Source organism: Ptychodera flava, chromosome 6 (genome assembly GCF_041260155.1).
Source record: "Ptychodera flava strain L36383 chromosome 6, AS_Pfla_20210202, whole genome shotgun sequence".
NCBI classification, from domain to species: Eukaryota; Metazoa; Hemichordata; class Enteropneusta; family Ptychoderidae; genus Ptychodera; species Ptychodera flava.
In genome coordinates, this window is record NC_091933.1 from 7,578,790 (window position 1) to 7,595,088 (window position 16,299).

Genomic DNA, 16,299 nt, shown 5'->3' on the forward strand with positions numbered 1-16,299 from the left:
GAGTTTTGACATTCAATGAGTGTAACTGTAATTGGTCGAGGTCAGAAGGTTCGGAGGGTTCAAAAGCTCAAAAGGTTAAAAGTTAACTTATTTTGTGGCATGTATGTGTATATATATATATATATATATATATATATATATATATATATATATATATATATATATATATATATATATATATATATATATATATATATATTACAATGATGCAGACTCATCTGTGCAGACATATTATACTCTTGTAGCTAAATACTTTGTACTGCACGGGAGAATTATTTCTGTATCCAGAGCTTTCGACAACTATCCAGCCGTCTTTATCAATGGTGTTGATTAGCACCACTGTGCATGCGTGATCTTAAAATATTATCTCATATATATATATATATATATATATATATATATATATATATATAACATATGTTGTGCACAACATTCAAAATGTTTCATTCTTGGACTTTTATTTCCAAAACAGTCATCAGTCTGACTAAAACAGCAAAATGAAGAATTAGCTACCAGTCAATTGGTCTCACCTTATTCCTATTATATGTTTGCTATTTAACACACAGTCACTTCATGATATTTCTTCCTAACTTATCGATGAAATTTCACACGGACATATCTTGAGCAACAAACTCTCCTGCCACTGATGTAGGAAATGAATTATAGCTTTACCTTGTATGTGTACAAGGCGGAGTATAAGGCAGCAAGTCGGGTTTTTGCCTACAAAACGGTAGCCCTCAACATCTTGTCTGCTTTGAATATCTACCACAATTTTAATGTAATGCTAATGGTAGAGTAGCCAACTACTTTGGCATACGCCACCCAAGTTGATGATAGATCCCATTGTATGTAGCACATGCCCCGGGGTATATTTACGCTGGAGAGCGGACTTGCTAGGGCCAGAAAGTGCCAGGCTGAGTGTCTTGAACCCGGAAAATGCTTACCATGCGTATTTAATCTGGCTGTTTTTCTGACATGACCAAAGGTTAAACCCTGAAATAGTAAATCAGAGATCCATACATATTCATGAGAATAAGGCATTCGCAACTGTATGAACCGATCGCGATGTTGTGGGGTAAACAGTAAGTTTACCTGTACATTTCTGTTCATAACACGAAGGGAAACGATAACTTTTCGATAATGATGCTTGCTTTGATTTTTAACGCACAAAATTAAAGTAGTTTCGGGAAACTTGAAAAGTAGCAAATATGTATTCCATGGGTGGGGCACCCCCTGTATGCTAATTACTTGTTTAAAGAAGGTAATTTCTCGACCCAGTCAAACAAAATTCATAGTTATCTTTGACACAAGCAGAAACACTATAAAGAGACTTCTATTATGGCTGCGACAATTTGTTTCGTTAGGGTAAGTCTGCTGCTCGTGTTACCTCTATTCTCTGTCAATGGCCTGCTTCAAAGATCCAAGATCTCGCTGAACAACAACGAATACAAAGGAATTTTGATTGCCATCACTGAAGATGTAAAGGAAAACGTCTCTATAGTAGAAAACATAAAGGTGAGAGTTTTTCGTGTCTCTCGTGTCTTTTCGTGTCTTTGAAGGTTTGCTTATGTATTACAGTAGAGTTGAAATCTCGACTTAAAAACGTTGGTGGGTAGAATGAGTTACTAGATAGTTACTCTCGCTAAGAGAGAGAGAGAGAGAGAGAGAGAGAGAGAGAGAGAGAGAGAGAGAGGGGGGGGGGAGGGAGAGGAGAGAGAGAGAGAGAGAGAGAGAGAGAGAAGAGAGGGGGGAGGGGAGAGAGAGACAGCCAATTACCGCATTTGCCATGAGGTACCAATCGATGATTAATTCCACAGTTACTTTGAGGGTCAACGGTTCTCTAGAGAGTGGGACGCGATATATTCAGCAACACAACACAGTACTTCGACACACAGTGGAAATATTGACGGCAGTAATGGACCGTGTCTGTGCATGGAATACATAATTTGTTGCAAGCAATGATGGATAATTACACGCTGTAGAGTGAATTTGGAACCTGTAAGCTACGTGGTGCAATTCGGTACGTCGCTGTACGCATCCGCGACTAAAATATAGAGCGTTTCATGAAACCTACTTTCCCGCTTGAAGTGCCCGATAAAAGACAATTTGAAATAACTTTCAACCTTTAGATAGGTAATCACGACAAGGCTGCTTCTCCTCTTTTCTGTGTAAAGGAATGACGAATTTGTCAATGACCGCACAGGTATATCCATACAGGTTTTGGCCACAGGTTTATATATATAATATAATTGGTTTATTTACCCGATTTGAAGAAAAAAAAGTCAATTACATGACACATGAACTCGAGAGGGAGAAAATAACAAAGTAGAGGGTAAATGGGGAGTCGGGAAATAGCTAACAGCTAGTCCAGCCCAAACCCCGTCATGATAGCTTGTTGAAAAAAACAGAGTTAGCAAAGGGGGCTCATGATAACAAGAAAAGTGCTGAAATAATTACAATATCGTAGAAGATCACTAAATTACTACATGGCAAAAGTGAAATCTGTTACTGATTGATCAAATATTGTCTAAAAGTGTGTTTGAAGTTATGTAGAGAGTTTGTGGACTTTATATGGAAAGGTATGTCATTCCAAACTCTTGCTCCAGAAAAAGAAACAGCAAACTGGCCTGAATTTGTTATGGACGTAGGTTTTGAAGTTGACAATTTCTAGTATTATAGTCATGACAACTGACACTGAAGTAATCTGATAATGTATGTGGTGAATGCCTGTGAATCAAGCTGTAAACGAAGGTACCTAGAAGGAATTTATGGAGTTTAAAAACATCGAGAATATTAAGTTGAGTGAAACAAGGAGCTGAGTGGTCTGTGGTTGATTTGAACATCATCGTGCGAACAATCATTTTCTGGGCTGCTAAGATACAGTTTAAGCGTGTAGAGTGCGTACTTCCCCAGACTTCTATAGGCCGTAGCTGATGTGGGGAAGTATAAATGCATTGTACAAAAGTAACAAAATGTGTAAAGGTAAAATGGATCTGAGTCTGTACAAAATTCCACATTTCTTCCGAATAATCTTATTTATCTTATCAATATGTTCAGACCAAGAGAGATGCTTATCCAACAAAATACCCACAAAAGGGTATAAACCGACTTTACCTTTCCTTTGCGCCATGATTAGATATGAGTATCTTTCGAGGAGCGAATAACTTCAAGCCGTGGGGAGAAGTTGTGCTTTGTCGTATCTCCACATTTTTGCAATTTAAACCCTGAGCCCTTGCCCTAGGGCACTACACCGTGTTAGAGTCTATTGCTCATATTTACCCTATAGTGAGTGAGTCAGGTATTTTTGTCTCGAATTTATCATACATCCGCGTCATTCTAGCTTTTTCCAAAACAAATTTTGACATGGCAACGTTTATTAATAGTGCATGATTTATCTCGAGGGAAACTGAAAAACATTAAAACAAAAGAGGGGAAGCTAGCTTTCTTTGCTATTCCAAGTCTTACCGAGCAAGACTATCAATCGTTCCGTAGTCAAATCCACGCAGACAAATACGAGAAGACTTAGTACTGAAACAACAGTGGCGGCCAGATAAGCCTCCCTTTGGCATGCTTGTGAGAGACACACTTTTTGTACCGATCTCACATAAACATAAAACGGTCCAACAGTGACATAGCCTATACATCTACAACAAATCGTTTTCAGGTGCACAGTATGGCACCACTGTGATAATGTATACGCAAAGAAATTTTACTGCCTGTGTACGTACCTGTCTGACGCAAACACGGCACGGTGAGAATTTTTAGATTGTTTACGTCTGTAAATTCAAATACTTTGCTGTTAATGATAAAAATAATTCTAATCAGTCTGCAGACAGTTAAGTACAATATTTCATTCTGGCATACTATGTATACATATCACCTCTATGATTTTCGGTGTCAGCCTCATGAGTAGTCTGTTGGTGTTGGCAAGGTCACAGAGACCATCACTGCCGCCCGCTGAGTAAGTTTAAAAGCAGATCATGCAGCTGTACTCTTATCATAATTATCAAAAATTACATTTTTAATGGTTTCAGATCTCGCTTTGTTTACGACTAAAACGTATCGATTTCACATCAAAGGTGACATAACTGTGAATGTCTCGCTTCTATCTCCATGGCGTATTACTTACATAAAAGCAAACATGAACTATACTTAATAGTGAAGCTTATTCCGTGAGCAGATAGTTGGCTTGCCGTAAATGAACAACTCATAGCTTTTCCGATCAAGCAGAAATGCTCACATACCGAGCGAGTACATTATGTTACTTCTCACTCACTCATTGATTGTTCTTATTTAGAAAGCATTCGCGTCTTTTTTATCCGATTTTGGCAGGTCATGAACGTATCTCCAACAAACACGCGTACGTGACACTTCCAATAAGCAAAATTCCTTCATAACAGCAATTCATAATGATAGGTTGACATCGATATTACAGAATATTAGCAATGTAATAACAGAGAATCTTGGCCAACAGGATATCTTCACAGGTGCCTCCAGCGCCCTCTACCAGGCAACAAAAAATCGAGCCTTCTTTAAGGAAATCACTATCTTACTGCCAAACACATGGAGCGATGACTTAACGAGTATTGAAGCTACAAATGAGATATTCGACGCCGCCAACATCATTTTAACGAAACACGAAAACGTCGGGAGAGAAACACCGTACACCAATCAGTTTGGTTCTTGTGGAGAAGAAGCTGAGTATATACACCTGACAGACAAGTTTATTCTGGACAGCCAATGGACAGTTGACACGTATGGTGACCCAGGTAAATAATACCCGTTAGCAAAAGATGGCGAGATTTTGGGCCGTTACTATACTGACATGTAAAGCATATCAATACAAATTTATCTGCGATTGATACTGCAAACTCGACATACGAGCAAGAGAATATCTGTTATATTACATGGCTTGCACGTGAGATGTGTTTGTTAAAAGAACTCGCACAGGTTTGCCCATCGTTAGGAACTGTCACACGTTAAAGGAAACCATTACAGTGAAAGGTTTAGGCATTTCAAATTTAATGACAGTGCCGATTGACAGTGTGCATTATCAAAAGCACCTCACCCGAGCAGTTTGTTTCTTTTGGAAAAAATTGAGTTTACTTTGCGGTCGCGATTGTGTACAATATAAACACCTAAGAAAGCATTACAGGAATATTAAGTTTTTTTAATCTTCAGGAAAAGTGATCGTGCATGAATGGAGTCACTTGCGATGGGGACTTTTTAATGAGTACGCCACCAACGACAATGAACGTTTCTACTTGAATGAGCGGGGATCTGTTGAACCAACACGATGTTCAAAGGCCGTCATTGGAAAGTCAAACGATTTCGAGACTGGAAAACCCTGTAATGTGTATCCTGGCAGAGGTATACGGCCGGGGAAAAAGTGTCGCTTCAATCCCAACTTGAAGAATGTAGCGACAGGTTCATATATGTTCATGAGTTTCTTAGAATCGGTAGGTTTAATTATTGAATTCCTTGTTACGAGTTTTGTATGATGGGCACGCGTATTCACGCCGCCCTGGAAGATATCCCAGAATCCACCACTTCATCTTCGCTTCGAAAATGACGGCCATCTAGCGATACCGCGGTAAATACGCTAAATTTTCAAACTAATTTTAAGAGTCACTATGTATTTTCTAGTAAACTCATTTTCACGCCTACGACATTTTATTGCCTGATGTACAAGGTATTGGTATTTTTTTACGAATTTTCATTAGTTCTATACGCATGAATTTTTTGATCAAAAATTGATGCTTTGTAAAGTTTGGTCAAACATCCAATGTATTCACTTTTGCCCGGACGTTTTTTGATGGTCAACCCAGTCAATGTAGTATCATTCGACTCTTAATGGTACGAAATGTGTCAAACTGTCAGCCGACCCCTATCGACCCCAAGCGTTTTCACGTAATGGGGCTTTCTTTCTGTCTACTTCTAGCGATTTTCTAAAATGTGGACGCCTTATGTAAACATAGCCAGGCCGCTAGGCCTATCTGGGGGCCGGGGCAGCAGGTCACCTCGACCCCTGTCCCCCGGCCCTGTCCGTTTCGACCCAAGTAATTCACACCCTCTTGTCGTTGTTTGTGGTCAGATCAATCCCGGTGCCTTAGTCACTTCGACCTCAGTCACTTTTCATGTTACATGTACCTGACAACGTTTTACTGAGTACATTATGCAACTTCTTTCTGTGAGAAAAGCTGCTTGCTTCGAATTCGCTACAACAATCTGATACTTGTGGGAGGCCTGGGGTACCCCGGCCGCATTGTCATTTACTGACTAGGGAACGTGTCTCACTGAAGTGGGGATGGATAAAGCATGTCATTTACTGATTTTTGGAAATAAGGCATTCGTCATTATCGCAATTGCTTGCCATGTGCGGCAAGATTGGATGAGCGAAGCTGATCCGCTCGCCTTGGTGTCTTGACGCCAAATGAGCCAATTTCCGGTTTAGGCGTTGGCGTTACAGCAATGCATTATAGGATATCTTCCAGGGCGGCGTGCGCGTATTGATACATCCAGGTTGGCAAACTTGTAAATATGGCTGGGAAACTAAACACTAGGTGACTAAATTTAAGACGTTTTAAATTCATGTGGAAATTCTGTCAGAGATACACGGAAATTTCGCTTTTGCCTTAGTTAAGTCACTTCCAATGAACAAATTACATGACATTGCATCAATAAATGTGTCCTTAGATTGGCTGGTTCCAAAACGACTTAACTGGATAAACAAGGGCTTACAGGAGAATTTGCGTCCGTTTTCATTGTATGCATAGCTTAAGGTATATAATGTGTTTCTCTCATAGATATTTGGCCTCTACTTATGACAAGACTTCCCGATCTACACTTGTGGGAGCTCATTTTAAAGGTCTTGGTCTAAGAAAACTGTTACTGTCTTAGTTTTTCGAAAATCAAAATTGTTTTCTCCATAAAGTTACAACGGTGTTAAAGGCCATTCTGAATTTCAAACATCGGTAAATATCGGGTAATTTTTTTCTCGACTTTCAAACTTTGCAACGTGTCTCCCGATTTGGTAAGAGAAAGTTTCACTGAGGAAATTTTGAGCAAGGGTTTAAGTATTTTACTTTCGAGGCACATACTACTCTGTAACTAAATATTATAGGCTATCTGCCACACGATTGAAATCAATGAAGAAGTACAAAATTTGTGCCACTGGTACGTCGAAAATAACCGAATGGAGGAAGTAAACCTCTTATGACAAGCCAGGCTCAGCCTTTTGTAGGTATCATCTTTCTAATTAAAAGTTACTCTGACTGTAATGCAGTTTAACCGGTCGCGTTTCCACCCTAATCTGTCCTCAGATAACGACGGCTGGCATCAACTTTACAATACGCCCTTGTTTTCTCTGACAGGTCGTTGAATTCTGTCATAGTGACGTCACTGGTGATCCATTGTCCCTTCACAATGCTATGGCTCCTAACCAACAGAACATACAGTGTTCATACAGGAGTGCCTGGGACGTAATGCTGGAGTCAGAAGATTTCAAGAATGACAACAATCCAGCCCGGCAGGTAACTGACACCACACCGACTTTCCGTGTCGTGAAAATCGCCCCACTTCGAATCGTTCTGGTACTGGATGTTTCGGGAAGCATGGTAAGCTTTTTACTGGCAACAGTGATATGGCAAATATGATGAAACTGTCCATGTGATTGACCATGACATTTGAATTGTAGTATATAATGGATCATTTGTAAACAATATTCAAATCGTAAAGCTACTTAAAAATAGAAATACTGTACGTGCGTTCCTCTGTCGTCATTGTAGTCAATTTGTAAATTCTGAAATAAGAAGCGAGACGATAATACAGTACCACTTACAGTCTACCACTTAATGTAAATGTTTAGCGTCGTAGTTTTAGATCAGCCACTTCGCTATTTGAACTTATCGATGAAATGCAGTCAGATAATACTGGTGTCAACATCTGTCTTCTGTCGGATCTTCATTCTTTAAGTCTGGCCGCATTGGTATTTTGAATCAACTGGCGACAAAATACATTCAAGCGACGGTTCCAGATGGCCATTCTGTCGGAATTGTTAAGTTCGAAACCACTCCAGTGATAACATCTTCTCTTCGGGAAATTCAGAGCGGGAACGACGTGACGCCTTGGTAAATCTGCTTCCAACTACAACAGGAGGTGGTACTTGTATCGGATGTGGATTGAATTCCGGTGTACAGGTATTATAATATGAATACAATTCAAAACGTTAAGCAAGACATACCAGTTTTACAAGTACATGGGACAGTGCATACAAACATTTGGGAGGCGATCTTTGCCGACCGACCCCTATTAGTCAATCTGAGATTCAACCTTTTAGGTTATGCACTTTAAAACACTACAATTACAACCAAAAATTAAAATGTATATAGTAGCAGTGCAGTGCAGCATTCATCAAGAATGTAGATTAGTAAATCCACTGAGGAAAGAGACAAAAAATACACAAATATCCTGCAAATGCATTGGGTTAACTAACATGCTGTTAAATCGACCAATCAGATATTTCGATGATAAATTCAAAAAAGTGGTACGGCCACAGATATGCAGTGAGTCAGTACTTATGGAAATGATGCCAAAGGTAGCATATTTCAGAACTTTTGTCCTTCGTATAGAAAGCGAAATGCGGTACGAGGTGTATTAGTATACAAATATTACATCTAGACTAACGCTTTCATCGGAGTCCTCTTCAACTGCATGGCTGTCTTGGTACATCAAAAATCCCCAGGCCTACAGAACAAATATCTGCATTTGCAGTTATTTTATATACCTCCAGTCTGGACAAATCTACCGACATTTTTCACCATGGGAAGAGTTCTGAATGATTGAGTGATAAGGATATTATAGAGAAATGATCGGAAAGAAGATTCCTATCTTTGGCCATTGCTATTTTCCTCTTATCTTCATCTTGAGTTGGTATATACTTGGGTGAAATGGAAATTATCGATGACGAGACGCTTCTGTGTAGTCATTTATCCATTAGATTCCCTATCGACTCAAGCCCAGTCACCTGAAGTTAATCATCATCCTTCTAGAACGTACACTGTAACCCCATTTCCAGATACACACACTCACGTTTGACGTCATCGGTTTATGGTCGTATCATTTTGAACGTTAGACTTGGTTCAAGCTGGTGTATTGTTGAAAAATAAAATCATTTGTAATAGTTTCTCTTGAGTCTCTCCTATTTCATACAAATATTTTGGAATTTAGTAGCCCGGGCCAGGTTTTCCTAGCGATTGAACGCGTTACCTTTGACTCCGCTGCGCAGTACGTGAGTTAGTTTCTGCCTGATTCATGATTCCGGGAGAAACTCCCCTGTATAGCGTTCACCCTACTCACATGCACTTCATATGAAAACAGAGGACAAAACATCGCGTTCACCCTACTCAAACATTCAAAAATCACTGACTTTAACCAAGTCTATTTGAAAGTCAGAACGTTGGCATTATTTAACATTAAGTTAATATTAACGAATTTGGTAGTGTTTTTACTAGCGTTAAAAAAATGAACCTTCACCTGTTAATATTGCTTAAGGTGCTCGAGAAGGACGGACTTTCCGCTCGTGGTGGCATACTGATTTTGATCACAGACGGTGGAGAAACTGATTCTCCATTCATAAATGACGTCAAGCAATCTCTGATAAGTAAAGGGGTCTGCGTTGACACGGTGGCATTCGGAACTTCAGCAGATGAGAAGTTGCTGAGTCTATCAGAAGAGACGTGTGGACTCTCATTTCTTTACAATGAGGACGTCAGCTCTACTGGCCTAAGCGATGCATTCTCAGCAACAATTACCTCCAGGATTGGAGGAAGCTCGAATACGTCGTTCGAAGTGAGTTATTTCCTTTCAAATTGACCCTCGGCAATCCAAATGGTTGTATTTCTGAAGAGACCTAGTCAATGCCTAATATCTGTTTTCAGACATAAACTTCTACTCGGTCGCAATAGCTTTTATTTTACTTATTCACAAAAAAAGATCAAATAAATATGATCAATGAATGTCATGAATAACACTTTTTTATTTTACAATCCTTGAGAAAGTACTTTATATCTCTTAATTACCCTCCCTTATCACTTTCATTATTTTATTCTGCCAATCACCAACGCTTGGAGCCCATCGCCCTGCCCTAATAACTCGAGTCATAGTAGCTGATAAAGTAATCATTGATAAGGCCCGCGTTGGTGATGTGCAGAACAAATTAATGAAGGGGGTTAGGGAGGGAAATTACGAGATGGAAACTGTTTCTTTGACATATTATACAGAAATCTCGAGGGTAAAGTGATAGGCAAAGACGCGACAGACACGACACAGGTAAGGCTTGTAAGATAAAAAAGTTGAAAACATGACATTTATTGATCATATTTATAACTTCTAGACAAATAATGCTGCGGTATATCCTGTGATACAACCAACGACCTTTTAAACATGTGACTAATTATGAACAAATGTAACAATGTAAGAATCATGAAACATTTAGCAATCAACTTCACAAACGATATAACACAGATATCAAATGTAGTTGTAACAATTATGACCTGATAGTTTCATTGGTGTGCAGTCGTTACATCAATTTCTTACACCCTTATCAATTCTTTTCAACGTAGCTGTACAGTGAGAAGCAGGCTGTACCTTCAACTGACACATTAAAAGGCACCATCGTCATAGACTCAACAATCGGCAAAAACACGAAGTTTTTCTTTCTGTGGACCACGTCACCGATTTCTGTTGTCCTGTATAGACCAAACGGGACCGCCATCGATGACACTTCCCTAGAATATAAGCGCGACGATGGAGCGCGGACAGTGTTGATTGAGATAGCTGGTATTGCGGAGGTATGACTTTAAAACTTCTGTAAATAATGTCTTTTGCTATCTTCTTGGATATAGCATGGTGGATAGCAAACTTACTAGGCATATTTATCTCCATCTTTGTTTCGTTAAAGGCAGGGGAATCGATCCCAGGGATCGAGTTTGTTCTAGTGTGTGAGAAGATTATGATGTTGTCAATAGCCTTTTGTTTTCCATTGAAATTGTAATCTAGTAGGTAAATTTCCTGGCAAGACAATCTGACGCCTGAACCATTCCTTCAATATTTTCATATGTGTTTTGGATTTTGACTGATTGTGTGTCAATCATTTTCACTGATGTGCTCAGTAAGTCAAGCAGTACACCCTCGTCAATTTGTAATTGATTCCAAACATGATTTGAAATCAATAACAAAAATTCCGGCAATGAAATAATAGTACTGTTTTAGTCGTTTCATAGTGAATGTCACCGTCGGAAATACTGTTGTAGTTGTTCCTATCCCACATACTTTCATTCTATACAAACAATACTTAATTTGAATTTTGTGACGTCGAATTAGACAATGAGGAATTATACCATTATTTAATGTTTCGATATCACGTGTCAAAAATAGTGAACTTTTCAACGTAACTATGAAATATATGAAGATATGCAGAAATATTGTTTTCCCCAAAATACTTGTCTGCAGTGAAGTATTATTGGTGTATGAAAAAGGAACCTTACGTAATTTACATTATGAAGCATGTGTTTGCCATTAGTATACGGTACTGTGGAATTGACCAATTCTTTCTTACCATGGCCATTACTTTGTAGTCTGGCACGTGGCTGTATGAAGTAACTGACCATCAGGGCGGACAAGTTGAAATATCTGTACAATCCAACGTCAGGGAGGACACACAACCAATTCGAGTCACGACAACGACCAGCAACTCTCTGATCACTGAAACGCCGGCCAAGACTACCATCTACGCACAGGTTCAGCGAGGATACGCACCAATATTAAAAGCAGACGTGGTGGCGACAGTGGAAAGACCACGGCCTCATGCACCAGTAAAAGTTAATCTTCTCGACAATGGAGCAGGTATTGTTTCCATCTTAAAATATTTAGTATTTTAGTAGTGTTATGTTGTACATTATTTGTGACTCAAAGTACTCTAGAGTCAGGTATTAGGTCAACACAAAAAAATATGTTCTTGATTGTCGATTAAGTGATTGTTAAAAAGAGGATAAATGGTGCGGGAACGTTTTCATCCTACACCCCAGCAAAAGACATAGAATTTGAACCATCTTCCAGGGTTCTTGCTTCTATGCGGAAATTATGGCCGATGTGGAGAAATGTAGGCTGAGTTTTTGAGAAACTGTATTTTGTCTATTGGTTTCATTCATGTAGTAAAAATCCACACGGCCACAGGTACATAAATGAACGCATTTTTTACTCGCATTTTATTACTTTGTTTTCGAATTTCTCATCAGGAGCGGATTTCACTGAAGATGACGGAGTATATTCCGGTGTGTTCTTGGACTTTGTGACAGCAACTTGCCCAAATTGTCGATACAATGTCAAAGTCACCGCAGTTGACACTGATGGCACAGCTCAAGTTCCCATTTCGACGTTCACCGGTGGAGTATTGCCTATTCGACCACGTGAGTGTGCTATATTTTAGCAGTATCTTATTTGCATTGTCTGCTTGGCATTTATTTGATGATTTCTTGAATAAAACAAAATATAACGTACTGACGTGTCTGTTCTTAACTTTTTTCTCTCTACCCCTCTCTCTCTTCATCTCTACCCGTGATTGTCTGTCTGATTTTCTCTGTCTCTCCTGTTCCTCTCTCTGTTATGTCTGTCTGCATGTGTGTCTGGTATCTGTTTGTCTTTGTGTCCATCTCTCTGTCTGTCCAAATGTCTGTCTTTCTGTTGGTCTGTCTTTCTGCCTGTCTGTCTGCCTCCTCTCACAGCTAATGGCATCGACGAGAATACCAACATTACCGAACCGGTTGGTCCGTTTTATAGAGTGGTGTCTGGTGGAGTTATTCAAGCACCCTTGACAATACCTCCTGGTGACAACTTCCCGCCATCCCGAATCACAGACCTGAAAGTTGCCGCCACATCGTATGACAACCAAACGGTCACCTTGGCATGGACAGCACCAGGCAATGACCTCGATCGAGGGACAGGTGAGATATTTTTTGAAACTGAGTGCTTGCTTCAAAATAACATTTTTTTTGATGTACCAATGTGAATATATTTTGTATGGAGACGAAATTTTACAGTCATTTCGGGTAATTTGTTTAAATTTGTTCACCTTTTTCTCGTCAATGTATCATTTCCTCTGTTTATCCCAAAACGTTCATAGGATAATTAAGAGTACATTGACGTTTTTCAGCTTACGAATATCATCTCAGGTACAGCGAGATCTTCGATGTGTTTTACAAAGACTTTATGAACGGAACAGAGCTGTCAAACTCGAATCTCACAGTCGGGAACTTGTCATCTCCGAAGACCTTCGGCGAAATGGAAACGATGACGATTCTGATGCCAAGCAAAGATGAGAACATCACTTACTTCTTCGCAGTTCGAGCACGTGACGCTCCCGGCAATATAGGACCACCGTCGAATATTGTTTCGGCCTATTGTATATGTATATGATGACCCGGATGAAATCATCATCATCACGACCGAGTCTCCGGACACAACGCTTGACACTGAAACAACCTTCCATTTCCAAACTACCACTCCCAATCTTCTCTTATCTGTCAAACCGGAAGCAGACATGCAGAGCGGGGAAATATCGATTTTTCTAGTCATCGGTTGCTCAGTCGCAGGTATCCTGCTTGTGATTGCAGCGGCAATCATCTTGTCCAAGTACCTGAATAAAGTCAAGTATTTGCCCGATGAAGAAGGGGTGGAGAACAACGCCTTCAAAGCTGCCGAGTGATCATCCATTCAGTGCGACAGTGATACCAAGATCATTTCCACTCACAGGTCACGGGTGACAGAGAAAAAGACTCCGGAGAATGAACGAGCTCTATTCTCCGTTTTTAATCTGCGATATTTCAATTAAAACATGACTGTAATCGTTACCAATAGTTTCCTCCCATTTTCTTAACGCTATACATTGCAATTTTTGATTATTTACTTTACTTTATTGCCCATTGCAATTTAAATTGTTTACAAAAAATGTAATAAATCCAATTATATGCATTTATCAATAACACTGGCAATATTGGAAGCCAGAAGTAATAGCTTACAGCTAATCGAGTCTGGCCCCATCTCTACAAAATTGTATTGCATTATATAATACGAGGGCTTAAATGAGACAGTTACTGGTAAATATACAACATGTTAATACAAGAAATTAATAGACAGATATCTACGTGATATTGTACATTTTTAAAAGATGCTCTGTTAGGGAATATGTAAATTCTTTAAGTATATACTTGCTTTTACATTACGTGGTAAATTATTCCAGAGTTTGTCGCCTGCGTACGAAATTGCAAACTGACCAGTTCTCGTACGCATTTTTGGTAGATAAAAATTTAAACCTTGTTTGAAATGTGTTTCGTGGCAATGATCTACATTTTTAAAGAAGTCACTCAAGCTTTGCGGCAAATTATGATGATGTAAATCAAACACGAACCTACACTGTTATTATGGGTCAAAAATGTACCTGGCATGTTGACTTTATTAGAGGACTATAGCCTCAATCGGTCGACATCACGTGATAGTGAATTGACATTGAAGTCTGAGAATTCTAAGGACTACTTTAATGCTCCTGTGAATCATTCGAAGTAAATCTCAATCGTTGGGTGTATGTTACAACAAGATATAACTGTCACAACAGAAATAACTGTTATCCCCTTACACGGGCCATCCTTGTCGAGGGACCGTGGGCTTTATAATGCACTCTGACAAACTAGTATTCAGAGATCGACAACAAATTACTGTTACATCAATTTATTCCAGTCTATCAAATGATATGACTTCATTTCTAATTTAATCAATTCATCTGATCACCATTATTAGTCAATGTTACGCTTAATAAGTTTTAGTGAGGCTGTGTTCGCTTGAACACAGGCCATACACAGCATACACGTAATGTGGAATCTACATGTTTGCAACACCTGTGCAAAGTAGAGTGCCAATGCCCATTCATATGTGTTTTGCAACGACTCTATTTTTATTTTCTGTCAAGCCTGCATATATCAAGTGGATTTCAGTCATTCTGTCTAACGCATTTATTTCACGTCATTAGATTTCATGTCTTGGTAACATTTACTTTATGATCCAAATAATGTGGTTCAAGACAAGTTCCATAGTTGCGCAATCAAATGATGTTGATGATTTTCATTGCGGTCAGTGTCGACAAAACAACTCAAACCTTTTCTTAGTTAATTAAAAAACTGACAATCAAAAATTTAAGATCGAGTCCAGCAAAAAAAAACTCACGGAAATATGCTGATATTATGGCAAGTTCAAAGTACTTGATTTTGATAGACACTCATTCCCGTTTGGGATTGTGGACTGATGTAATTGTAAATTTTCCTTTCGAATCGTTTGTAAAACGGCATTCAGTTGAAAATATGAGATCCGACGTCGGGAGTAATATTTGAAGGAATGTCAATACCCTAAAAATCAATAATTGGTCTAAGTGAATAAGACAAAGGCCAGTTGTTCAAGTTCGTTTAATATTTTACTAACATTGCTGTAGATTGTTATCATTGTAAAAATTGCCAATTTATGTCTAACATGTTTATACATTAAACAGAAAATGCAGAGACTGACATCATGTACGTGTGTGAAATGTTTTCATCAGAGGGTAAACTGGGCGTAGTGGTCGCACAAACTATATAGTCAGTAACAATTGTTGTATTTTATCCCTTACCATAATTAGTAATCGTGAATCAATACAACTAGAAATTTCTAATCTTAACCCCTGGCGTAACACCATGAGCCCTATATGATAGTAGCGACGATGTGGCAGTTTGTGTGTTTTCAACAGCGAAAAACGAGAGAGTTCACTGTCGTCTGCTTCTGGTGTTTGCTACTACCACTGTAGAAAGCTCGTCACTACTCGTAAACATGGTTGACGTGCGAACAAAAGGCTAGAAAGTGTAAGTGTCTTGAACCCGGAAAAGGCTGATCATGTATCTGAAATGGCCAACGGTTCAACCCGGAAACAGTAAGTGTATCATCTTAACCCGTGCATATACAAATACGGTATTCACACTTGGTTAGCTGATCGCGATGGCTTGGGACAATGTAGCATTTCAAGTTGGACCGTCCATGTCTTTCTGGCATTAAATAGTACGAAGTAAAATGTATACATTTTCGACTGCAATTACTTAGGTCTGGAACTCGAATGGTTCATTTAAAAGAAAATCAAAAAGTATTTCATTGGTGAGCACCCCTGTATACATTTATATGCAAATTTCCTACGTGAAGAAAATACCTTCATTTCTTGACCCAGACATA

At 39.1% G+C, this 16,299-nt stretch overlaps 1 protein-coding gene across 1 annotated transcript; it reads left to right on the forward strand.

Annotated features, from left to right (window-relative positions):
* Positions 1-1,338: 1,338 nt before the first annotated feature.
* LOC139136026 (calcium-activated chloride channel regulator 1-like) lies at positions 1,339-15,608 on the forward strand. Its single transcript, XM_070703846.1, has 12 exons — positions 1,339-1,515; positions 4,436-4,769; positions 5,182-5,459; positions 7,374-7,616; positions 7,788-7,794; positions 8,062-8,198; positions 9,553-9,849; positions 10,623-10,850; positions 11,637-11,904; positions 12,297-12,467; positions 12,783-13,001; positions 13,211-15,608. Exons 1-12 carry the CDS (start codon positions 1,339-1,341, stop codon positions 13,471-13,473), a joined length of 2,622 nt encoding a protein of 873 aa, XP_070559947.1. The 3' UTR covers positions 13,474-15,608.
* Positions 15,609-16,299: the final 691 nt, after the last annotated feature.